General features: G+C 37.1%; 2 protein-coding genes across 6 annotated transcripts in view; one reads left to right on the forward strand and one right to left on the reverse strand.

The window, feature by feature from the left end:
* The window catches only part of FAM185A (family with sequence similarity 185 member A), a 72,241-nt gene extending 52,329 nt beyond the window's left edge, over positions 1-19,912 (forward strand). For 3 of the 5 annotated variants that reach the window (XM_033439684.2, XM_033439695.2, XM_004263388.4), the window contains one exon: positions 14,139-19,912. In XM_033439684.2, the coding sequence (XP_033295575.1) occupies positions 14,139-14,251 (113 nt within the window). In that variant the 3' untranslated portion in view covers positions 14,252-19,912. Of the gene's footprint in view, positions 1-518 lie in introns of all 5 variants that reach the window. The other 2 variants (XR_007479219.1, XM_033439681.2) reach the window with 2 other exon arrangements.
* Positions 19,913-23,776: 3,864 nt separating this feature from the next.
* Positions 23,777-26,253, reverse strand: part of FBXL13 (F-box and leucine rich repeat protein 13) — a 183,125-nt gene continuing 180,648 nt past the window's right edge. The window contains 1 exon segment of the mRNA XM_033437530.2: positions 23,777-23,970. Within this exon segment, the coding sequence (XP_033293421.1) occupies positions 23,784-23,970 (187 nt within the window). The 3' untranslated portion in view covers positions 23,777-23,783.

Here is a 26,253-nt window from a genome sequence, read left to right on the forward strand (position 1 = left end):
GATTCACCATTCTAGATGCCACTAGAACATTTGTGATTTATGGGAAGAGGTCAAAATAGCAACATTAACAGGAATTTAGAAGAAGTTGAGTCCAACCCTCATGGATGACTTTGAAGGAAGTCATGACTTTGGAGGAAGTAATTGCAGATGTGGTGGAAATAGCAAGAGAACTAGAATTGTAAGTGGAGCTGGAAGATGTGACTGAATTGCTGCAATTTCATGATGAAACTTTAATGGATAAAGAATTGCTTCTTATGGATGAGCAAAGAAAGTGGTTTCTTGAGATGGAATGTAGTCCCGGTGAAGATGCTAGCAGATTGTTGAAATTATAACAAAGGATTTAGAATATTACACAAATTTAGTTGATAAAGCAGCAGCAAGATTTAAGAGGATTGGCTCCAATTTTGAAAGAAGTTCTACTGTGGGTAAAATGCTATCAAACAGTATTGCATGCTACAGAGAAACAATGAAAGGAAGAGTCAGTCAATACACCAAACTTTGTTGTTGTCTTATTTTAGGAAATGGCTGTATCCACTCCAGCCTCCAGCAGCCACCAGCCTAATCAGTCAGCAGCCATGAACACTGAAGCAAGACCCTCCACCAGCAAAAAGATTATTAATTGCTAGTCAGATAATGGTTAGCATTTTTTGTTTTACTCTTTATAAATTTTTATTATATAAAAAATTTATAAAATTTTAAATTATGCTTGTAAATGGATGCTATGAGGAAGATGCATGCTTACCTCATTGGTTATTATGAAGCTTCTTAGGCCATTTAATTATTTTTCTGTTATTTGTTACTATATCTTATACTCTAGCCCCTATTTCCTAAACCAGGAAGGACCAGATTTTAGAGCAAAGTTTATTTCCTGCCCACAGTCCAAGAATCTGGGTACTGATCAGCAGATTTCTTCTGGAGAGTAGCACATGATGTACGATGAGGTTGGGCCCCAGGTTGTCTCTGATAGTAGATTAAATCCGTTAAAGTAATCGTACAGAGGGACTTCAGATAAACACAACAGTCTCCTGTAGAGAGAGCTGTATGAACAAGTTATTGAGTTTAGAGAAACTTTTGTTTCATTTTGATTCCAAAACTGGTGCCCAAAAGGCCACAGACCTTATTTATCAAGTGGATATCAAGTGGAATAATTTGAGGCCTAGAAAATTAAAGCAGTTTGCTTTTTCTATGGAGATTTCCAATCTGAAACCCAAGTTTGGAAGTAATGAGCAACTTTATGTGTCAGTTGTTATTATAGGCAGCTGAGCTCAGCTCTTTTGGGCCACCATACAGAGCCTATGAGGCATAGAAACAGAAATACTCTCACTGCTAAGAGGTCTGGATTGTATCTGTTGAATGATTTCTGCAAGAAACCATGCCAATAAACTTTAGTTCTTGGGGCTCAGGCTTCCCACAGGGTTTGATGTGTCAGCCCTGTAATTTTATTTAAATTCCTGCTCCATGGTTTCCCTTGTTGTTGCCGTCACTGGTAAATAACTGTGTATTGTGTAATTCTTTTTTTTTTGAATTTTATTTTATTTTTTTATACAGCAGATTCTCCAATTTTATACACATCAATATACACATGTCAATCCCAATCGCCCAATTCATCACACTACCACCCCCACCCCTGCACCACTTTCCCCCCTTGGTGTCCATACGTTTGTTCTCTACATCTGTGTCTCAGTTTCTGCCCTGCACACCGGTTCATCTGTACCATTTTTCTAGGTTCCATATATGCGTTAATATACGATATTTGTTTTTCTCTTTCTGACTTACTTCACTCTGTGTGACAGTCTCTGGGTTCATCCAGGTCCCTACAAATGACCCAATTTCGTTCCTTTTTATGGCTGAGTAATATTCCACTGTATATATGTACCACATCTTCTTGATCCATTTGTCTGTTGATGGGCATTTAGGTTACTTCCATGACCTGGCTATTGTAAATAGTGCTGCAATGAACATTGGGGTGCATGAGTCTTTTTGAATTGCGGTTTTCTCTGGGTATATGCCCAGTAGTGGGATTGCTGGGTCATATGGTAGTTCCATTTGTAGTTTTTTAAGGAACCTCCATACTGTTCTCCATAGTGGCTGTATCAATTTACATTCCCACCAACAGTGCAAGAGAGTAGTTCCCTTTTCTCCACACCCTCTCCAGCATTTGTTGTTTATAGATTTTCTGATGATGCCCATTCTAACTGGTGTGAGGTGATACCTCATTGTAGTTTAGATTTGCGTTTCTCTAATAATTAGTGATGTTGAGCATCTTTTCATGTGCTTCTTGGCCATCTGTATGTCTTCTTTGGAGAAATGTCTACTTAGGTCTTCTGCCCATATTTGGACTGGGTTGTTTGTTATTTTAATATTGGGCTGCATGAGCTGTTTATATATTTTGGAGATTAATCCTTTCTCCATTGATTCATTGGCAAATATTTTCTCCCATTCAGAGGGTTGTCATTTCATCTTGTTTGTAGTTTCCTTTGCTTTGCAAAAGCTTTGAAGTTTCATTAGGTCCCATTTGTTCATTTTTGTTTTTATTTCCATTACTCTAGGAGGTGGATCAAAAAAGATCTTGCTGTGATTTATGTCAGAGAGTGTTCTTCCTGTGTTTTCCTCTAAGAGTATTTATAGTGTCTGGTCTTACATTTAAGTCTCTAATCCATTTTGAGTTTATTTTTGTGTATGGTGTTAGGGAGTGTTCTAATTTCATTCTTTCACATGTAGCTGTCCAGTTTTCCCAGCACCACTTATTGAAGAGACTGTCTTTTCTCCATTGTGTATCCTTGCCTCCTTTGTCATAGATTAGTTGACCATAGGTGCGTGGGTTTATCTCTGGGCTTTCTATCTTGTTCCATAGATCTATGTTTCTGTTTTTGTGCCAGTCTTGATTACTGTAGCTTTGTAGTAGAGTCTGAAGTCAGGGAGCCTGATTCCTCCAGTTTCGTTTTTTTCCCTCACGACTACTTTGGCTATTCGGGGTCTTTTGTGTCTCCGTACAAATTTTAAGATTTTTTGTTTTAGTTCCATAAAAAATGCCATTGGTAATTTGATAGGGATTGCTTTGAATCTGTAGATTGCTTTGGGTAGGATAGTCATTTTCACAATGTTGATTCTTCCAATCCAAGAACATGGTATATCTCTCCATCTGTTAGTATCATCTTTAATTTCTTTCATCAGTGTCTTATAGTTTTCTGCATACAGGTTTTTTGTCTCCCTAGGTAGGTTTATTCCTAGGTATTTTATTCTTTTTGTTGCAATAGTAAATGGGAGTATTTCCTTAATTTCTCTTTCATATTTTTCATCATTAGTGAATAGGAATGGAAGAGATTTCTGTGCATTAATTTTGTATCCTGCAACTTTACCAAATTCATTGATTAGCTCTAGTAATTTTCTGGTGGCATCTTTAGGATTCTCTATGTATAGTATCATGTCATCTGCAAACAGTGACAGTTTTACCTCTTCTTTTCCCATTTGGATTCCTTTTATTTCTTTTTTTTCTCTGATTGCCATGGCTAGGACTTCCAAAACTATGTTGAATAATAGTGGTGAGAGTGGACGTCCTTGTCTTGTTCCTGATCTTAGAGTAAAGGCTTTCAGTTTCTCACCATTGAGAATGATGTTTCCTGTGGGTTTGTCATATATGGCCTTTATTATGTTGAGATGAGTTCCCTCTATGCCCACTTTCTGGAGAGTTTTTATCATAAATGGGTGTTGAGTTTTGTCAAAAACTTTTTCTGCATCTATTGAGATGATCATATGGTTTTTATTCTTCACTTTGTTATTATGGTATATCACATTGATTAATTTGCATATATTGAAGAAGTCTTGCATCCCTGGGATAAATCCCACTTGATCATGGTGTACGATCCTTTTAATGTGCTGTTGGATTCTGTTTACTAGTATTTTGTTGAGGATTTTTGCATCTATATTCATGAGTGATATTGGCCTGTAATTTTCTTTTTTTGTAATATCTTTGTCTGGTTTTGGTGTCAGGGTAATGGTGGCCTCATAGAATGAGTTTGGGAGTGTTCCTTCCTCTGTAACTTATTGGAAGAGTTTGAGAAGGACAGGTGTTAGCTCTTCTTAAATGTTTGATAGAATTCACCTGTGAAGCCATCTGGTCCTGGACTTTTGTTTGTTGGAAGATTATTAATGACAGTTTCAATTTCATTACTTGTGATTGGTCTGTTCATATTTTCTATTTCTTCCTGGTTCAGTCTTGGAAAGTTATACCTTTCTAAGAATTTGTCCATTTCTTCCAGGTTGTCCATTTTATTGGCATAGAGTTGCTTGTAGTAATCTCTTAGGATGCTTTGCATTTCTGTGGTGCCTGTTGTAACTTCTCCTTTTTCATTTCTAATTTTATTGATTTGAGTCCTATCTCTCGTGTTCTTGATGAGTATGACTAATGGTTTATCAACTTTGTTTATCTTCTCAAAGAACCAGCTTTTATTAGTTTTATTGATGTTTGCTATTGTTTTCTCTGTTTCTATTTCATTTATTTCTGCTCTGATCTTTATGATTTCTTTCCTTCTGCTAACTTTGGGTTTTGTTTGTTCTTCTTTCTCTGGTTCCCTTAGGTGTAAGGTTAAATTGTTTATTTGAGATATTTGTTGTTTCTTGAGGTAGGCTTGTATTGCTATAAACTTCCCTCTTAGAACTGCTTTTGCTGCATCCCATAGGTTTTGGATCGTCATGTTTTCACTGTCATTTGTCTCTAGGTGTTTTTTGATTTCCTCTTTGATTTCTTCTGTTATCTCTTGGTTATTTAGTAATGTATTGTTTAGCCTTCATGTGTTTGTGTTTTTTACATTTTTTTTCCCTGTAATTGATCTCTAATCTCATAGCGTTGTTGTCAGAAAAGATGCTTGATAGGATTTCAATTCTGTTAAATTTACTGAGGCTTGATTTGTGACCCAAGTTGTGATCTATCCTGGAGAATGTTCCGTGCGCACTTGAGAAGAAAGTGTAATCTGTTGTTTTTGGATGGAATGTCCTATAAATAACAATTAAATCTATCTGGTCTATTGTGTCATTTAAAGCTTGTGTTTCCTTGTTAATGTTCTGTTTGAATGATCTGTCCATTGGTGTAAGTGAGGTGTTAAAGTCCCCCACCATTATTGTGTTACTGTCGATTTCCTCTTTTATAGCTGTTAGCAGTTGCCTTATGTATTGAGGTGCTCCTATGTTGGGTGCATATATATTTATAATTGTTATATCTTTTTTTTGGATTGATCTCTTGATCATTGTGTAGTGTCCTTCCTTGTCTCTTGTGACATTCTTTATTTTAAAGTCTATTTTATCTGCTATGAGAATTTCTACTCCAGCTTTCTTTTGATTTCCATTTGCATGAAATACCTTTTTCCATCCCCTCATTTTCAGTCTGTATGTGTCCCTAGGTCTGAAATGGGTCTCTTGTAGGCAGCATATATATGGGTCTTGTTTTTGTATCCATTCAGCAAGCCTGTGTCTTTTGGTTGGAGCATTTAATCCATTCACATTTAAGGTACTTATCGATATGTATGTTCCTATTACCATTTTCTTAATTGTTTGGGGTTAGTTTTTGTAGGTCCTTTTCTTCTCTTGTGTTTTCCACTTAGAGAAGTTCCTTTAGCATTTGTTGTGGAGCTGGTTTGGTGGTGCTGAATTCTCTTAGCTTTTGCTTGCCTGTAAAGCTTTGATTTCTCCATCGAATCTGAATGAGATCCTTGCCTGGTAGAGCAATCTCGGTTGTAGGTTCTTCCCTTTCATCACTTTAAGTATATCATGCCACTCCCTTCTGACTTGTAGAGTTTCTGCTGAGAAATCAGCTGTTAACGTTATGGGAGTTCCCTTCTATGTTGTTTGTCGTTTTTCCCTTGCTGCTTTCAGTAATTTTTCTTTGTCTTCAATTTTTGCCAATTTGATTACTATGTGTCTCGGAGTGTTTCTCCTTGCGTTTTCCTGTATGGGACTCTCTGTGTTTCCTGGACTTGGGTGGCTGTTTCCTTTTCCATGTCAGGCAAGTTTTTGACTATAATCTCTTCAAATATTTCTCGGGTCCTTTCTCTCTCTCTTCTTCTGGGACCCCTAAAATGCGAATGTTGTTGTGTTTAAGAGGTCTCTTAGGCTGTCTTCATTTCTTTGCATTCTTTTTCTTTATTCTGTTCTGCAGCAGTGAATTCCACAATTCTGTCTTCCAGGTCAGTTATCCATTCTTCTGCCTCAGTTATTCTGCTATTGATTCCTTCTAGTGTATTTTTCATTTCAGTTATTGTATTGTTCATCTCTGTTTGTTTGTTCTTTAATGCTTCTAGGTCTTTGTTAAACATTTCTTGCATCTTCTCGATCTTTGCCTCCATTCTTTTTCTGAGGTCCTGGATCATCTTCACTGTCATTATTCTGAATTCTTTTTCTGGAAGGTTGCCTATCTCCACTTCATTTAGTTGTTTTTCTGGGGTTTTATCTTGTTCCTTCATCTGGTACATAGCCCTCTGCTTTTTCATCTTGTCTATCTTTCTGTGAATGTGGTTTTTGTTCCACAGGCTGAAGGATTGTAGTCTTTCTTGCTTCTGCTGTCTGCCCTCCTGTGGATAAGGCTATCTAAGAGGCTTGTGCAAGTTTTTTGATGGGAGGGACTGGTGGTGGGTAGAGCTGGGTGTTGCTCTGGTGGGCAGAGCTCAGTAAAATTTTAGTCCACTTGTCTGCTGATGGGTGGGGCTGGGTTCCCTCCCTGTTGGTTGTTTGGCCTGAGGCCACCCAACACTGGAGCCTACCTGGGCTCTTTGGTGGGGCTAATGGTGAACTCTGGGAGCGCTCATGCCAAGGAGTACTTCCCAGAACTTCTGCCGCCAGTGTCCTTGTCTTCATGGTGAGACACAGCCACACCCGCCTCTGCAGGAGAGCCTCCAACACTAACAGGTAGGTCTGGTTCAGTCTCCCCTGGGGTCACTGCTCCTTCCCCTGGGTCCCGATGCGCACACTACTTTGTGTGTGCCCTCCAGGAGTGGAGTCTCTGTTTACCCCAGTCCTGTCGAACTCCTGCAGTCAAATCCCGCTAGCCTTCAAAGTCTGATTCTCTAGGAATTCCTCCTCCTGTTGCCAGACCCCCAGGTTGGGAAGCCTGACGTGGAGCTCAGAACCTTCACTCCAGTGGGTGGACTTAGGTGGTATAAGTGTTCTCCAGTTTCTGAGTCACCCACCCAGAAGTTATGGGATTTGATTTTATTATGATTGCACCCCTCCTACTGTCTCATTTTGGCTTCTCCTTTGTCTTTGGATGTGGGGTATCTTTTTTGATGAGTTCCAGTGCCTTCCTGTCGATGATTGTTCATCAGTTAGTTGTCAGTGTGTGTTGTATAATTCTTAAAGTGGTTTACAAATATGTGCTATTCTGAGGTCAAAAGAAAGCCTGGAACTCTCTTAAGGTAAAACATTTACCTACTAAAGAGTTGTGCACAGTGTATATTCTTTGGGATGCATTCTCTAATCCTTATGAGATCCTTGATTCTGAGCTTCGTGCTCTACCCATATATGGCAAATTGGATAGGTGGTGAATACCTTAGATAAGATATTTCTGGGAATAAGTTGACTTCTCTGTTAAGTTTTAGACTGGGTTCATCAACTTAGATATGAAACCTCACCATTGTATATCAAGCCATTTTTAAGACCAGAAATGCATGTGGTACAATTTAGATGATTAGAGATAAAGTATGTTGTCAGCCAAATGATTGTTGTTTGTCATTGTCTGCATGGTAGGGAAGGTGGTATTACTGGGTTCACTTTATTTTAGTCAAACTGGAAATGTAAAGCATAATAAAAATAAGTTCATTTGGTATCAAAATAAACTACCAAGTCAGAAGAGAGTTCTCGGCTTGTTTGTAGGCTGGAGACACACATTTAATGGTATTGTGATTTATAATGGAAAACAGGTTCATTTGTTGGAAAAGATGTTGAAATGGGACCAAGCCCACAGGATGCCATTTTAAGAGCTAGAGACAGTATTTTCTCTCCAAATGGGCGAAAAAATCTAGTCTTTTGATATGACTCATAGAAATAACTTATTTTTAGAACACATTTAAGTTTTGGTTTTCTCCAAGTTTACAGCATATGGATTTGTCAGTCATGTAGATGTGCTTCCGGATGACATGGAAGAAATTTGGTAACAGAATGAATAATGCTGTAGGTTTATGGCTGTCTACTTAAAAATACTTTGACAGGTAGTTAATGTAGGAACTGCCTTCAGATCGTTTGTGCTTTTATGGTGTTTTTGTTTCTCCATTTTGTTAAAGTGTAAGATCCTGGGAGAGTGTAATAAGTAGACATCAGCTTTGTTTGTTAATGTTTCCCCAAAAAAAGGAAGATCAGGTTTTGTTCCCATTCACCTGAAAACTTCATCTGTTAAGGACAGATTGTAAATGTTAGACTTTGCAGGCTACATATGGTTTCTGTTGTTTATTCTCTTTTGTTTTGTTTTTTTATAACCCTTTAAAAGTGTAGAAGTCGGGCTTCCCTGGTGGCGCAGTGGTTGAGGGTCCGCCTGCCAATGCAGGGGACACGGGTTCGTGCCCCGGTCTGGGAAGATCCCACATGCCGTGGAGCGGCTGGGCCCGTGAGCCATGGACACTGAGCCTGTGCGTCCGGAGCCTGTGCTCCGCAAGGGGAGAGGCCACAACAGTGAGAGGCCTGCATACCGCAAAAAAAAAAAAAAAGCGTAGAAGCCATTCTTAGCTCTTAGGCCATAAAAACAGGCGTCAGGCCAGATTTGGCCTGTGGGCCATAATTTGCTGATTCCTAGACTAGAGATCAAAGTACAGACCCCAGTCTTAGAGCATGTGAATTCTGTTTGTAATGCCTGGGTTTTTGGGGTTTTTTTTTAGTTTTTGTTTTCATGTTTATTTTGGTCATATACGAAACACTGAACCACAGCCAAATCTTACCCTGAGGAAACTCTTCCCAGTAATGAAGAAAAAAGATTTGTGCACCTAAAAGTGTAATCATGTAAAATTTAAGAAACAGTACAGCCATAGAAGGTATAAGATGCCAAGTAAAAACACAAAAACCTGTTCAACATCACTAGCCATTGGTATGGTACAAATTAGAACCAGAATGAGATGTTACTACATACCTATTAGAATGGCTAAAATAAGAAATACTGATAATATTAAATGCTGGCAAGGATGTGGAGAGATTGGATCTCTTCTGCATTGGTATTGGGCATGGAAAATAATATAGCCACTCCTGAATTCAGCCTGGCATTTTGTTAAAAAGAAAGTACCATATGACCCAACAATTACATTCCTGGGCATTTATCTTGGAGAAATGAAACTTAGTGTTCACATAAAAACCTGTACATAAGTATTCATAGCTTTATTTATAGTAGCCAAAAAATGGAAATGACTAAAATATACTTCTACGAGTAAATGGTTACACAAACTGTGGTATGTCCATACAGTGGAGTAGTATTCAACAGTGAAAAAGAACAATCTATTAATACACACAACTTGGATAGAAGTTAGGGGCATTATGCTGAGTGAAAATAGCCAGTCTCAAAATATTGCATACTGTATGATTACATTTATCTAATGTTCTTGAAGTGACATTATTATGGATATGGAGAACAGACAAGTTGTTGCAAAAAGTTAAGAAAGGAGAGGGAAGATAAAACTATAAAGAGATATCACATAGAACTTTCTTTGTGATGATAAAACAATTCTGTATCTTGATTATAATGATGGTTATGTGAATCTATACATGTGATAAAATCTCATAAAAGTATACACAAAAACGTGTAAAAGAGTGAGTGCATGTAAAAAATGGTGAAGCCTGAGTAAGCTCTGTAGTCTAATTAATTGTATGCCAAACAATTACCTATTTTTGATAATGCACGATGGTTATTATAAGATGTCAACATTGGAGAAACTGGGTAATGGGTGCACAGGACCTCTTTGTACTATTTTTACAACTTCTTTTGAGTCTTTAATTATTTCCCAACAAGAAATTACAGAGAGCATGATGTAGGGAGGGGAAAAAAGATGGGAAGAGGGAGAAAGGGAGAAAGAGAGAAAGATAGAAACAGTGAGGGCTTCTAGGCTAGAAGTAGAATAAAAAGGACTGAATTACCCTTCTACTTAAACCAACAACAACAAAAATTTTTAAATAGACAAAATACATGAAAAAACAGTTTCTAAGATACGGTACATCAGGCAATGAAAGAAAGTGATCACTAAGAACTGGGAAGCAAGCAAAATGAGTCCCTGCTTACTCCCTCGAGAGTCTTCAGGCTGTAGTACATGGAGAAGGGACTAATGTAGAGCCCAGCAGACTCCTTGAATTGAGGAAACCATAAGGAGAGTCCACAGAGATTGATAGCTAGAGTTTATAAAGTACCAGAAGGAACAGAACCTAATGCTCACACAAGTCCAGGAAAAACGCCTATCCCACCTGCCAGACTGGAAAATACCATAACTCATGGAGCACTGGGTAGAGCACTTAGTAGTTGGAAAGAGCCCTAGACTGCGCATTCCTCCAGAACTGCCTAACAAATCATAAAACAAGAGATGAAAAGTTGAAATTGTTTCCAAGTACTTTAACTGCACAAAGCTTGAGATTTACAGAAATACAAAAATGCCTGGAACCCAACAAAATAAAATTCACCATGTCTGGCATCCAATCAAAGATTATCAGACATGCAAATAGGCAAGAAATCATGACCCAAGATGAAGTGAATGTCAATCGAAACCTATACAGAAAAGACACAGATGTTAGAATTAGCAGAGAAGAAAAATAAAATAGTTATTATAACTGAATTCCACATGTTGGGATAAAGTTAAGTAAGACATGGAAGATATAAAAAAGACCAAAATTGAATTTCTAGAAATGAAAACTACAATATCTGAGACGAAAAATACAGAGGATGTGATTAGACATAAAAGGATATTTCTTGGGCAAAACTGATTAATTGCATACTTGCTCAAAACCTAGTGTACTGTTGACTTTTTCATTATTCCAAATAATTGAGAGAAAATATAATGATGGGCAGCATTATAACTAGCTCAAAAATATTTGCTTGTAAAAATTTGTTGCTAAGATGTCCTGGGTTGCACTTTTGTCAAGGGAAGAACAGATAAAAAATGTTGACATTAAAATATTTGGTTTTACGGGATTGTGTGTGGTGTTAGAGCTTTTGTTTGTGAAAAACATGCATTAAAACTAAGACTTCAGGGGCTTCCCTGGTGGCGCAGTGGTTGGGAGTCTGCCTGCCGATGCAGGAGACACAGGTTCGTGTCCCAGTCTGGGAGGATCCCATGTGCCGCGGAGCGGGTGTGCCCGTGAGCCATGGCCACTGGACCTGCACATCCAGAGCCTGTGCTCCGCAACGGGAGAGGCCACAGCAGTGAGAGGCCGGCATACCACAAAAAAAATAATAAAAATAAATAAATAAATAAGATTTCAGAGTAGTTATTTAAATCCTTTTTCAAAAGTGTATAATTTATTTTCCTAGCCAGCTGGTAAGCTTTTTGAGGGCATTACCATGTCTTTTTACATGTTTTGAACCTCCCTAAAATACTTAGCATGATGCTTCCCATAGTGGGTGGTCAGTAGTGTTTATAATGTAAAAGAGGGAATCCTCCAGCTGTGATGCACTGAAATTTAACCTGTTCCTAATAAGACAGCACCAAATTATCCCTCAGAATGTAAGTAAACAAAGTCTGTTACGAGGTTTGGAGTGGGGAGTGGTGGGGTGGGGGGCAGGAAGAAGCTCACCTTAGCCAAGAGGCTTATTTTTAAACAAGGCTATTTTTAAACAAGCAACAGAAATTCTGCCAATTACTCCTTAGAGCCTTATCTTTGTCCATGGCTAGAGCTGATTAGATCAGGTGCATTTTGGGTTAAATAATGAGTAATGCTTATCAACCAGGTATTTGGAAATCACTCAGTCAGTCAAACTTGGATATTTATATACTTGAGTAGATTTGGACATGGCAGATTTTGAGAGCAAATGCTAGAGTTTAAAAACATGTCCTGAGAAGAAACTTTTCTCTCACTTAAAGGAAGCCAAGCCACAGGGGGATAGGTTAGTCATTTCCCATTTCTTGGTCAAAAAAATATTGTCTGATTTTCATTGGTAAAGGGGATTAAATAAGGAACAAGGTGTCTGCAGCCCCAAGTTCCAATCTCTGTTACAAGATTTTTGTAGGAAGGAATTTATAAACTTTACAAATAAGAATTAGAATCTCCACAGATTCAACCCAAAGTACAGAGCTTTCAGTAAATTTCTTATTCGCAAGATAAAGCTATTTTCCAGCAACTTAAATGGAACTTTACAAACTGTCTTGCTTGTGAGTATTGTCCCTAAGCTAAAATCACTTGTGTGTTCATTTTGTTAGTAACAATAGTACTGTGCATGGTCTCCTCTGCTGCAGAAGGAAATGGGTAGATTTGGCTTCTCCTTCCATAAGCAAGAAACTCATGATTGAGGAGGTAAAAGATCTTAGATATTTGGGAAACCCTTACTATTGTTGATGCTTTACTATTGCTATTAAAATGTGTAAAAAATAATAGAACAACCAATATTCAGGATTACCAGTTCTTTCCTCTACGTTTATTTGAATTACTAGAAAAAGAAGTTCTGTACTATACAAAAGCTATTGGTTGTAGATACCTTGAAATCCTGACCTGCTAAATGTGGTAAGGCACAAAAAGATGAACAGATTAAAATTGATAAAGTTGAACCCCTTAATGATGAAGATTGGGGGAAAAGAGAAGCTTCTAATACAGGGATTACTAGTTGGAATGAGAGAGATTTTAAGCAGTTTACTGAGACGTGGGTTGTGATGATACTGAAAATACAGCAAGAGAAGTGGAAGGAAAAAGAAACTCTAGAGAAAGTCATTGAATATGCTGCTGTCTTTTGGGAAAGATCCAGTGAAGATGTAGATAGATAAGATTATGGCTCAGATTAAAGGGGAGAGACAAGAATTCACAGGAGAATTTGTATCACACAAAAGCACTTGACACAAAGATTGAATGGTACAAAGCACCTTTTCAGCAGCTGGGAACATCATATGATACTAACAAAGGAGAAAACTGTCCTAGAGAAGAGAGTTGTTTCCTGATTTGTGTGCTTGGATTCAACAAAGAAAATGTATATGATGAATTGAGCCAGTGTATTCACAACATTCATCAGTTCAGATTTGACTGGTCTCTTAAGTTCAGAATTGCAGTGGATCTCCAGAGGAGGTGTAGCATCTTAACTACCTTGATTGAAAGAAAAAACAGAACTAGAAGACTAGAGATGGGAAACAAACCAGGTGAGCTCAATGATTGCCATAGCCTATTACCTTGAGAGTGTTTCCAGGCTGCAGGGCAGGGATGGGTATCGTAGTCAGAGCCCAACAGACTCACCAAGTGGAGGAGACCAGGGCTGCTAGAGTTAACAAGAGAAAGTTCCAGAGCAAACAGAGGTACACAGGGTGCCCATGACTGTTCAGCAAAGTACAGATCAGCATCTGTGTGAGGAAACCACCTGATACATGCTACAATATGACTGAACCTCATAATAATTATGCTGAAATAACCTAGATATTTTTTAAAAGACTACGTATTGTATATTTTGTATGACTCCATTTATTAAAATCTTAGAAAATGCAACTAATCCAAAGTGACACAAAGTAGATTAGTAATTATCGAAGGATTGGTGGGGGTCGGGGGGGTTGTAGAGGTGACAGGCCGGGTGGGGCATGAGGGAAAGATTACAAAGGGGCACAAGGAAACTTAGGAGTGATGGATATGTTCATTATCTTGATTGAGGAGATGGTTTTGCAGACTTTTACATATGTAAAAACATTACATTACATACTTTAAATACATGTATTATTTTGTCAATTGCACTTAAATAAAGCTCTTTTTAAAACCTGCATCCAAAAAAAATACAAACAAAAAACAGAGTAGTTTCCCTTTCAGAGTGGTTCTGAGGAAAAGAAAGGAGAGAACAAGCCCAAGTAACCTATTTGCAACTCTCTTCCAACTCAGGTTGTCTTTACTAAGATTTTTGCAGTTCAAAAGTGTTTTTCAGTTTTAGAGGTGTAGTGTTAGGATCTATGTAGTCAAATATTGCTCTTGTCAATCAAGATATAACTTTATGCAATTTTGTGTTTCAGGCCTCCTGAATCAAGCAAGCAAACATGAAAAATGGATTAAGGCTGATGCTCCAAAAGGCACTGTAAGCTTTAGAAGCCAAAGCTGGTTTCAGTCCCTGAAACTGCAGGACTGAGAATGGTTTGAGTTATGTTTCTAAATTTTAACAACGATTAGTAGATCTGTGACTACAAAAACTCAAATACCACTGTTCATATAAATGTTGAAAACAATAAATTGGGATGTCTTGGGGCAGCCTTTTCAAAATTTGTACTTAGCTATTAGTTTTCTTCTGTAACAAATTACCACAAACTTATTGACTTAAAATAATACCTGTTTGCCCTGGGATCTCCTGGACCCTGACTCCACCCAGCAGTAACCCAGCACTAGCCCCAGGGCCTCCCAGGGTTCTGCCATCAACCATCAACCAGTGGCCAGCAGCATCTGCACAAGGCAGGACCTGGCAACCAAGCAGACCAGGGGCCAATCTAGCCTATCAGACCACCTACATAGTCAGCCTGCCAAAACAGAAAGACCCACACAATCCTCATAGGAGGAACCCCTAGAGCATATAACTGTTGAGAGGAGAGTGCACTGCTGGAACACAAAAGGTCACTTCTTCAAGGTTGGGAAACATAACCAACCTACCAGGTACATAAAAATAAAAACAACTAGTTAGGCAAAATGAGGCAACAGAGGAACATATTCCAAACAAAGGATTGAGATAAAACACCAGAAAAAGAACTAAGTGAAGTGGAGATATGCAATCTAACCAAGAAAGAGTTCAGGAGTGTGATTGTACAGATGATCAAAGAACTTGGGAAACAAATGGATGCACAGAGTGAGACATTAGAAGTTTTTAACAAAGAGTTAGAAAATAGAAAGAACAACCGAACAGAGATGAAGAATACAATAACTGAAATGAAAAATACACTAGAGGGAATCAATAGTAGACTAAATGATACAGGGAAATGGATTAGTGAGCTGGAAGACAGAGTAGTGGAAATCAGTGATGCTGAAGGAAAAAAAAATGAAAAGAAATGAGGACAGTTTAGGAGACTTCTGGGACATCAAGCTCACTAATATTTGCATTATAGGATTCCCAGAAGGAGAAGAGAAAGAGAAAGGGGCTGAGAACATAATTGAAGACAGTAGCTGAAAACTTCCCTAACCTGGGAAGGGGAAACAGACATCTAAGTCTAGGAAGTGCAGTGAGCACCATACAGGATTAACCTAAAGAGGCAGACACCAAGACACATTGTAATTAAAATGGCAAAAATTAAAGATAAAAGAGAATATTAAAAGCAGCGAGGGAAAAGCAACATGTTACATAAAAGGGAACTCCCATAAGGCTATCACCTGACTTTTCAGCAGAAACTCTTCAGGCCAGAGCAGCATGGCATGATATATTTGAAGTGATGAAAGGGAAAAACCAAAACCCAATAATACTCTGCAAGGTTCTCATTCAGATTTGATGAAGAGATAAAAAGCTTTACAGAGAAGCAAAAGCCAAGAGTTCAGCATCACCAAATCGGCTTTAAAGAAATGTTAAAGGAACTTCTGAAAGCAAAAAAGGACACAAGAAACATGAAAATCATGAAAGGAGAAAGCTCATTGGTAAAGGCAAACATATAGTAAAGGTAGGAAATCATTCATGCACAAAGCTAGTAGGAAGGTTGAAAGACAAAAGTAGTAAAATTGTCTATATCCACAATAAGTAGTTAAGGGATACACAAGACAATTATATGTAAAAAATGATATCAAAAACAGTAATCATGAGGGTAGGAGAGTACAAATTCTGTTAAAATGCATTGGAAATTAAGAGATCAGCAACTTCAAACAATCGTGTATATATAGATTGCTATATGTAAATCTCATGGTAACCACAAACGAAAAATCTATAAAAGATACGCAAAAAAGAAAAAGGAATCCAAATATAACACTACAGGTAGTCATCAAATCACAAAAGAAGAGAACAAAAGAAGGAACAAAAAAGACATACAAAAACAACCCCAAAACAGTGAACAATATGGCAATAAGAATGTACATATCGATAATTGCTTTAAGTATAAATGGATTAAATGCTCCAATCAAAAGAAAATTGATAAACCTTTAGCCAGATTCATGAAGAAAAAAAGAGGATCCAAATCAATAAAATCAGAAATGAAAAAGGGGAAGTTACAACTGATGCCATGGAAATACAGAGGATCATAAGAGACTACTAGAAACAACTATGTGTCAATAAAATGGACAATGTTGAAGAAATGGGCAAATCCTAGAAATGTACAATCTTCCAAGAGTGAACCAGCAAGAAGCAGAAAATATGAACAGACCAATTAAAAATAATGAAATTGAATTAGTAATTTAAAAAAACCCTTCCAACAAACAAAAGTCCATGACCTGATGGCTTCACAGATGAATTCTGCCAAACATTTAGAGAAGAGTTAACACTTACGCTTATTATACTATTCCAAAAAATTGCAGAGGAAGGAACACTTCCAAACTGATTCTACATGGCCAGCATCACCCTGATACCAAAAGTAGACAAAGATATCTCACACATACACAAATTACAGGCAATTATCACTGATGAACATTGATGTAAAAATCCTCAATAAAACATTAGTAAACCGAATCCAACAATACATCAAAAGGATCATATACCATGATCAAGTGGGATTTATCCTAGGGATGCAAGAATTTTTCAATATCCACAAATCAATCAGTGTGATACGCCACATTAATGAAGAATAAAAACCATATGATCATCCCAATAGATGCAGAAAAAGCTTTTGACAAAATTCAGCATCCATTTGTGATTAAAAACTCTCCAGAAAGTGGGCCTAGAGGGAACACACCTCAACATAATAAAGGCCATATATGACAAACCAATGCTAACATCATACTTAGTGGTGAAAAGCTGAAAGCATTTCCTCTAAGATCAGTAACAAGACAAGGATGCCCATTCTTGCCACTTTTATTCTGCATAGTTTTGGAAGTCCTAGCCACAGCAGTCAGACAAGAAAAAGAAATAAATGGAATCCAAATTGGAAAGGAAGAAGAAAAACTGTACTGTTTGCAGATGACATACTATACATAGAAAATCCTGAAGATACCACCAAAAACTACTAGAGCTCATCACTAAATTTGTGAAGTTGCAGGATACAAAATTAATACACAGAAATCTGTTGTGTCTCTATACACTAACAATGAACTATCAAAAAGAGAAATTAAGAAAACAATCCCATTTACCATCACATCAAAAAGAATAAAATACCTAGGAATAAACCTACCTAAGTAGGTAAAAGACCTGTACTTGGAAAACTATAAGACACTTACGAAAGAAATTGAAGGCAATCCAAACAGATGGAAAGGTATGCTGTGTTCATGGATTGGAAGAATTAATATTGTAAAATGACCATACTAGCCAAGGCAATCTACAGATTCAATGCAATCTATATCAAAATACCAAGGGCATCTTTTTCACACAACTAAAATAATTATTCCTAAAATTTGTGTGGAAACACAGAAGACCCTGAATAACTAAAAAAAATCTTCAGAAAGAAGAACAGAGCTGGAGGAATCATGCTCCCTGTCTTCAGACTATACTGTAAAGCTACAGTTATCAAAACAGTGTGGAATTGGCACAAAAACAGATATGTAGATCAGTGGAACAGAATAGAGACCCAGGAAGTAAACCCACACACTTACAGTCAATTAATCTATGACAAAGGAGGCAAGAATATATTACAGTGAAAAAAAGTCTTTTCAATAAGTGGTGCTGGGAAAACTGGACAGCTACATGTAAAAGACTAGAATTAGAATATTTTCTAAAACCATATGCAAAAACAAACTCAAAATGGATTAAAGATCTAAATGTAATACCAGAAAGCAAAACTTGTAGAAGAAAGCATAGGCGGAACACTCTTTGACATAAATTGTAGCAATATTTTGGGAGATCTGTCTCCTAAAGCAAAGGAAATAAAAGCAAAGATAAACAAATGGAACCTAATTAAATTTAAAAGCTTTAGCACAGCAAAGGAAATCATCGACAAAATAAAAAGGCAGCCTACTGAATGGGAGAAAATATTTGCAAATGATATGACCCATAGAGGTTTATATCCAAAATATACAACAGCTTTTACAACTCAACATAAAAAAAAAAAAAGAAAAAAGAAACCTGATTAAAAAATGGGCAGAAGACCCAAATAGATATTTTTCTAAACAAGTCATACAGATGGGCACAGGCACTTGAAAAGATGCTCAACATCATTAATAATCAGAGAAATTCAAAATAAAACCCCAATGAGATATCACCTCACATTTGTCAAAATGGCTATCATTGTAAAAGATCACAAAAAATGTTGGCAAGGATGTGGAGAAAAGGCAAACTTCTTACACTTGGTGAGAATGTAAATTGGTGCAGCCACCATGGAAAACAGTATGGAGGTTTATCAAAAAAACAAAAAATAAGACTAACATGACCCAGCAATTCCACTCCTGGGTATTTATCTGAAAAAAACAAAAATACTAATTTAAAAAGATACATGCACCCCAGTAGTCATAGCGTTATTTATAATTGGTAAAATATGGAAGCAACCTAAGTGTTCATTAACAGATGAATGGATAAAGAAGATGTGGTATGTACACACACACACACACACACACACACACACACACACACACACAGGAATACTACTCAGCCATGAAAAAGAATGAAATTTTGCCATTTGCAGCAACATGGATGGACCTGGAGGGTATTATGCTAAGTGAAATAAGTCAGAGAAAGACAGATACTGTATGATATCACTTGTATGTGGAATGTAAAAAAACAATCTAGTGAATATAACAAAAAAGAAGCAGACTCATAGAGAACACACATCAGTGGTTACCAATGGGGAGAGGGAAGTGGGGAGGGGCAGGATAGGGGTAGGGGATTACAAGGTACAAACTACTATATATAAAATAAGCTACAAGGATATATAGTACAACACAGGAGATATAGCCAATATTTTATAATAACTATAAATGGAACATAACCTTTAAAAATTGTCAATCACTATGTTGTACACCTGAAACTTATATAATATTGTATATCAACTATACCTCATTAAAATTTTTTGAAAAATAAAATCAGTTGTAAAGCTGAAAAAACTAATACTAACACCTATTTATCAGCTCATAGTTCTGTAGGTCGAGCTCAGCATGGTTAGATTCTCTGCTCGGGTTATCCACAAGGCTGGACTTAAGGTATTGTCCAGGCTGAGCTCTCATCTAGATGATCTGAGGAATAGTCTACTTCCAGGCTCATTCGTATTGTTGGCAAAATGCAGTTCCTTGTGACTGTGTGACTGAGATCTCTGTTTCCATGCTGGCTGTCAGTTGGCAATCACTCTAAATTTCTAGAGGCCACCTGCATTTCTTTTATATGGCCTTCTCTTCAGGCCAGCACTAATGCAATCAGTCCTTGTCATGCTGTGAATATCTGAGCTCTTTTTCTGCAGCCACCTTGGGATAACTCTGCTTTTAAAGAGCTCAGAGGATTAGGTCAGGCCTACTCAGGATAATCTTTGTTTTGCCATATAATGTAACAGTCATGGAGTGATATCTCATCATATTCATAGTTTCCACTTATACTCAATAAGAAGACATTTTACAAAAATATAGGTAATAGGGGGCAGCTATTTTGAAATTCTTTGTACCAGAGCTCTTGTGTAACATGTTTTCTACTGACTATTGTGCTTACTATGACAACAGTATAACTTTAAGCTGTGAATAAAACACATCACAAATATGATGCAGTTGCTACTGATTCTTATTTTTTGTATGTAATTTAAGACATAATGCGTTGCGGGGAGGGGGCATTCAGCTACTTTATAGCCTGGTGTATGAAGACAGATTTTCACTTTTACAATGGCGTACTATATAAAGTTATTTTATGAATTCTCTTTCTTTCAAACCTTGTATGTTTATTCCTGGAATATTTAAATTATACAACACTGAATAGACCTATCTACTGAACTGTATTTCTTATGCTTAGGATAAATCAGTTCTTAAGCTCCGATTTTCTAATAAGCCTTTCCAAATATGACTTGTACTAGAATCTTTTTGTTAATATTTTATTTGGAGTTCTGTCTTTAACTTCTTATTTATAAAACAAAAAGTCAGCTTTGCGGGGTGTCTCAAAGTCACTTTTTAGTTCACCCTTCATGAAGTCAAAATTTGTATGAGTTTGGACAACACTTACATGTTAGTATGTTTGATGTGGTTGTGGTGTGTGTGTGTTAAATTATTAAGTAGAGGAAACTGGGAAGCAATGAGGCAATTTTTATAATCTTTTTCACCTTATGCAATTATATAAATACTTTCATGACTAAAAATAAAGTTTATGAAGTTTGTCAAAAACAGCCAGAAAGGTCATGAGCATAAACAGCAGTCAACTGTATTTAAAATTATTAAAGGAATGGTACATCTTTGGATAACATAGTCAAGTCCAAACAGAAAGGAAATGTGACATATTTTACTCTCTTGAACACAGACCTATATATTTCAAATGCTGAAGATCTGAAGACCTAAGTAATATTTTGGATACCTTGAGTACTTTGCACTGAGAACTTAAAGATTTCACCACCTGTTCTCTCTACTCCTTGGTCCCCTTTCATAGCCCACTTTTTCTAACACCTACCCTTTTTCTTTCATTTCTGTAACTATAAAATGTGTCTCCTCATAATTAACAAATGTGTCTCCTCTTTTTGTTTAAAAGAAGACCTTACTCAAAGAGTTTTTGGAGCAGACTTTGACAGTTAAATACCCTGCCTGGTTTCTAGAGAACATAACGGGGTATGTTTCTCCTTAACCCTGGTCTTCCCCATGCACGTGTTTTTCCTTTAGAAAGCAGTTGCCTCCTGTATAGGTCTCTCCAGTTTTGTGCTTGTGACAGTTAGGGGTCAGAAGCCAATTTATATGCAGCTGCCAGAATCTCCAAATTTAGTTAAAAATCACCCTCTGGAACAGTCATCTTATGTCTGTTGGGTTAGGTCTTAAAATTTCCTACTCGGCTGATTCCCCTGTCTACTTCCAGGAGCCATTCTACAGCTAAATGATACTACGTACTTCAAAAACTTTCAAAACCAACTTAAGAAAGGGGAGAATTACTAAAAGCATTTAGCTGATATCAGAATACCCTATAATAATACCTTGTAAAATACCTTTTAAAAAAATAAGACCTTTAAAAACTTTTCAAAATAACTTTCATATCTTTTACCTTAAGTTTTATCCTTACTTCACATTTGTGGGGTACAAAAGACAGTAACCCCATTTAAGAGATGAGTAATGGAGGAAATAGAAAGGTTAAAAGACTGATCTAATATTACCAACATTGTTTGTGGCAGTCAGAACAGATTTCTTCCTTTCCTGGACTCTATAAACATCAGTGTTACGTAGTATCAAATAATGATACACTGGCATGTGATCATTTGAATTCTGTTAAAATCCAAAAGGAGTTATCTTTTACCAGAATGGTAAAAATTCATAGATTAAAGCTTTTAAAAATTAATCTGTAGATACACAATCAGTAACGCGTATCTCCTAGCATAAAATTGGGAGCTTTTTTGATATACCATAGTTTGAAAAATTCTTCCATAGTGCAAATTTGATCTTTCTGTTTTTTAAGGAGCCTCCATACTGTTCCATAGTGGCTGTACCAATTTACATTTCCACCAACTGTATAGGAGGGTTCCCTTTCTCCACTCCCTCCCCAGCATTTATGACTGTAGCCATTCTGATCAGAGTGAGGTAATACCTCATTATAATTTTGATTTGCATTTCTCTAATATTTAGTTATGTTGAGCATTTTTTCATGTGCCTGTTGTCCATCTGTATGTCTTTTTTTGGAGAAATGTCTATTTAGATCTTCTGCCTGTATTTGGATTGGGTTGTTTGGGTTTTTTTTGATATTGAGCTATATGAGCTGTTTGTATATGTTGTAAATTAATCCCTTGTCTGTTGGATCATTTGCAAATATTTTCTCCCATTCTGTAGGTTGTCTTTTCATTTTGTTTAAGGTTTCCTTTGCTGTGCAAAAGCTTTTAAGTGTAATTAGGTCCCATTTGTTTATTTTTGATTTTATTTCCATTACTCTAGGAGATGGATCCAAAAAGATATTTCTGCAATTTATGTCAGAGTGTTCTGCCTGTGTTTTCCTCTAGGAGGTTTATAGTATTTGGTCTTACATTTAGATCTTTAATCTACTTAGAGTTTATTTTTGTATATGGTGTTAGAGAATGTTATTTCTTTCTTTTATATATAGCTGTCCAGTTTTCCCAGCACCACTTATTGAGGAGACTCTTTTCTCCATTGTATCTTCTTGTCTCCTTTGTCATAGATTAATTGACCATAGGTGTGTGTGTTTATTTCTGGGCTATCTATTCTCTTCCATTGACCTATATTTCTATTTTTGTGCCAGTACCATACTTTCTTGATTACTGTAGCTTTGTAGTATAGTCTGAAGTCAGTCTCATTCCTCCTGCTCTGTTTTTCTTTCTCAAGATTGCTTTGGCTATTCAGGATCTATTGTGTTTCCATACAAATTAAAAATTTATTTTTGTTCTAGTTCTGTGGAAAGTGCCATTGGTAAATTGATAGGGATTGCACTGAATCTGTAGATTGCTTTGGGTAGTATAGTCATTTTAAAAAATATTGATTCTTTCAATTCAAGAACACGTTATATCTTTCCATCTGTTTGTGTCATCTTCAATTTCTTTCATATGATCCAGCAATCCCACTCCTGGGCATATATCCAGAGAAAACTATAATTCGAAAAGATACTTGCACCCCAATGTTCATTGAAGCACTATTTGCAATAGCCAAGACATGGAAGCAACCTAAGTGTCCATCAACAGATGAATGGAGAAAGAAGATGTGGGGTGTGTGTGTGTGTGTGTGTGTGTGTGTGTGTGTGTAAAATGGAATATTAGTCTTAAAAATAATGAAGTAATACCATTTGCAGCAACAAGGATGAACCTAGAGATTATCACATTAAGTGAAGTAAGCTAGACCAAGACAAATATCATATGACATCTCTTATACATGGAATCTAAAAAAAGAAAAGATACAAATGAACTTATTTACAAAACAAAAATAGACCCACAGACATAGAAAGCAAACTTACGGTTACCAAAGGGGAAAGGTGGTGGGGGAGAGATAAATTAGGAGGCTGGGATAAACATGTACTGACTACTATATGTAAAATATATATAGATCCTTGAAGTCATTGCCCTTACTCAAACTCTTACTCTGATTTATATAGCCTTCTGCTTTCTTTTCTAAAGAGAAGCTTCTAAATTCCTTGTCAATAACATCACATTTCTCAGGATTGTTTCGTACAACTGTAACCTTAAATTTGATAATCTCATCAAAACTATTGGTTTGATTAAGGTAAATTTAAGTGGAAAATTTACATAGTAGCAGTGCTTGATTTGGCTTTTTAAAATCATGATTATTAGACAGAAGAACTTATAGATGTATTTAGAAACATCTGTAGCTGGAATAAGAATCTGGAGATGATTTGCTGTTTGTTTACACAGTTAAGATCCAGCTAGTAAAAATACTTGGACGAAATGAAGTTGCCAAGTTCTACATTTTTTGTTCTTCCTGCTTGAGGTTGAAGGTCATGCTGCTTCCTGTTCACTACTGTATGTTGACTCTTCCGCCATCAATTCTGAATCTTTAAGTTGTGTTATATCTTGTTGCTCTGGAAGAGGCTTGCCTTCGCAATCATAGCCAAACCAAAGTGGAGGGTCAGTAGCATTATATTCCTGCTGCTGAACTATAGATGACATTCTCTTAGCTGCTTCTCTGTAATAACAGTGATGAGCATTAGCTAGTTGCAGAAGTAATCACTAGTGCAGAATTTTCAAACTAGATCACATTTGGAATTAAAGAACTCACTGTCACAACTTGAATTCATTTCACATCTCTCTTGCCTTCCTGATGGGGAGGGTGTGGGTAAATTGTGCTAATAATCAGGATCCCAAAGCTTAAGTAGCTCAATAGTTCTCTGGTTCATCCAGTTCAGAGATTAACAGATACAGTAAATGGGTAAGGAAACTGCATGGCCATGGCGTAGGAACACTGAGAGCACTCTATAGCACTCTTAAATGAGCACTCTGCCTGATATTTCCAGTTTCTTTGATGAGGGAGTATCCTAACCAACCAACCTGTGAAGGCTGGCCATGCAACAGAGCAGGAGCTCTTAACCTAGAGTCCACAGATCCCTGTTGGATACATGGATGAACTTCAGGGAAGCCCATGAACTCCCTGAAAATTCATGCAGTTTTTTATCTACTATGTATTTTTTTGAGGGGAGGGTTTGTGACTTTCATCGAAGTCTCAAAAGGTGTTCCATGGTCAAAATGACTAAAAATATTGTTACTGTCTCTCTTAGGAGGAAGGAAGCAAAGAAGTCATGTAAAAGTTGTTCAGGACCCCAATTCCAACATGGTGGGAGGAGGGCATTCCCGACACCACCAAGCAATTCTCAGACACCAGCTAGATGTCCTATAATTCAACTCAATTATGATGCTATCTACCTGGAAATCACGTTAGATTCCACAAATTAAGGGCTCAGTTCCACAGATCACCCTTCACTTCAGATACCAGGTTGTTACCTGGGCTTCTGATCTACCAGCTAGAGCTGCTCACAGGACACAAACATTTTACTTGCTGGATCACTGGTTTATTAAAGGATATTACTCAAGAACAACCAGGTATCAGAGATGCATAGGGCAAGGTACAGGGAAAGGATGCTGAGCTTCTGTGCTCTCTCCAGGCATACCACTCTCCAAATATATATGAGAAATATATTTTGATCATCTGAATGACCAAATGTATATGTCTTATAAAGCACAGTATTGCAGCATCAGGAAAAAAAAGTATATCTAACTTGAAAATAATGTCATTTCCAAGACAGAAGGATTTTCCTAGAAAGTTGTTTTGAATCTTCAGACCAGTACCAAACAGGAAATGAGTAATTGGCAGCTTCCCTAGGATCAGAAATGAGTAATGTTTGCCCACATACGGGCTACTTTGCCTGTTTTTGCTGTATATTACGATGAGTTATTAATTGCAGCAGTTTGGAAACAGTCATTGATATGGAGGCTGATGTTATCATATACTTTGGCCTAAGTCTGTGCTCAATGGCTATATGAGTTCTAGTAGGGTAATGAAATCAAAAAGGCTAAGGTACATCAGTTGTTTGAAATACTGTTTCACTTGAATCAAATCTTAGGTGTTTTAAAATAACTGTAAGCAAACTCAGCAGGGAGACAACCAAAGCATTGCCAATTCTGTCTCTTACCACATTGCTTTTTGGCTAATACATTTGCACTTGCAAAACTTTAAAGAAGTTTAAAAAACAATTTGAATAAAAACAATTGTTATACTAATTTCTAGTTCTGAGCCACCAATCCTTGCGGATTAAAACTTGGCAAACAGGTGTCTTCTGTTTCGAGAAATACTTATTCTGAAATTTGAAAATGATAAGTTTATAGTCAAATCTATAAAATTTTACATTCTGTTAATTTTTTAATCTTTTTTTAAAAGTTTGATCCTGGGCTTCTCTGGTGGTGCAGTGGTTGAGAGTCCGCCTGCCGATGCAGGGGACACGGGTTCGTGCCCCGGTCCGGGAAGATCCCACATGCCATGGAGTGGCTAGGCCCGTGAGCCATGGCCGCTGAGCCTGCGCGTCCGGAGCCTGTGCTCCGCGACGGGAGAGGCCACAACAGTGAGAGGCCCGCGTACCGCAAAAGAAAAAAAAGTGTGATCCTATGTTTTAAACTTCTTGTATAATCTTTCTATGTCCTCTAAGTAGGATATTATTTTTGCATAATGTAAACACAAGCATTTTTGAAAAGTATCAGGAAACTTGAAAATGTAGAAACTGAATGCTCCTGCCAGAAACATGTCTGTCTGTTTGTCTCAAACTCCCTCTCTCTCTTTTAATAGCTTAATGCTCTAGTATAGATGGGAGCTGGGAAATATTGAAAAGAAAATGTCTACTTAGGACTCACTGTGTGTTCTAAGTTTCTTCAAGTGCATGTGGGATGCTTTGAGTACCTTCTGCTCAGGTACTTAGGCCTG

The sequence above is a fragment of the Orcinus orca genome, chromosome 9, assembly GCF_937001465.1.
Source record: "Orcinus orca chromosome 9, mOrcOrc1.1, whole genome shotgun sequence".
Lineage (NCBI taxonomy): Eukaryota > Metazoa > Chordata > Mammalia > Artiodactyla > Delphinidae > Orcinus > Orcinus orca.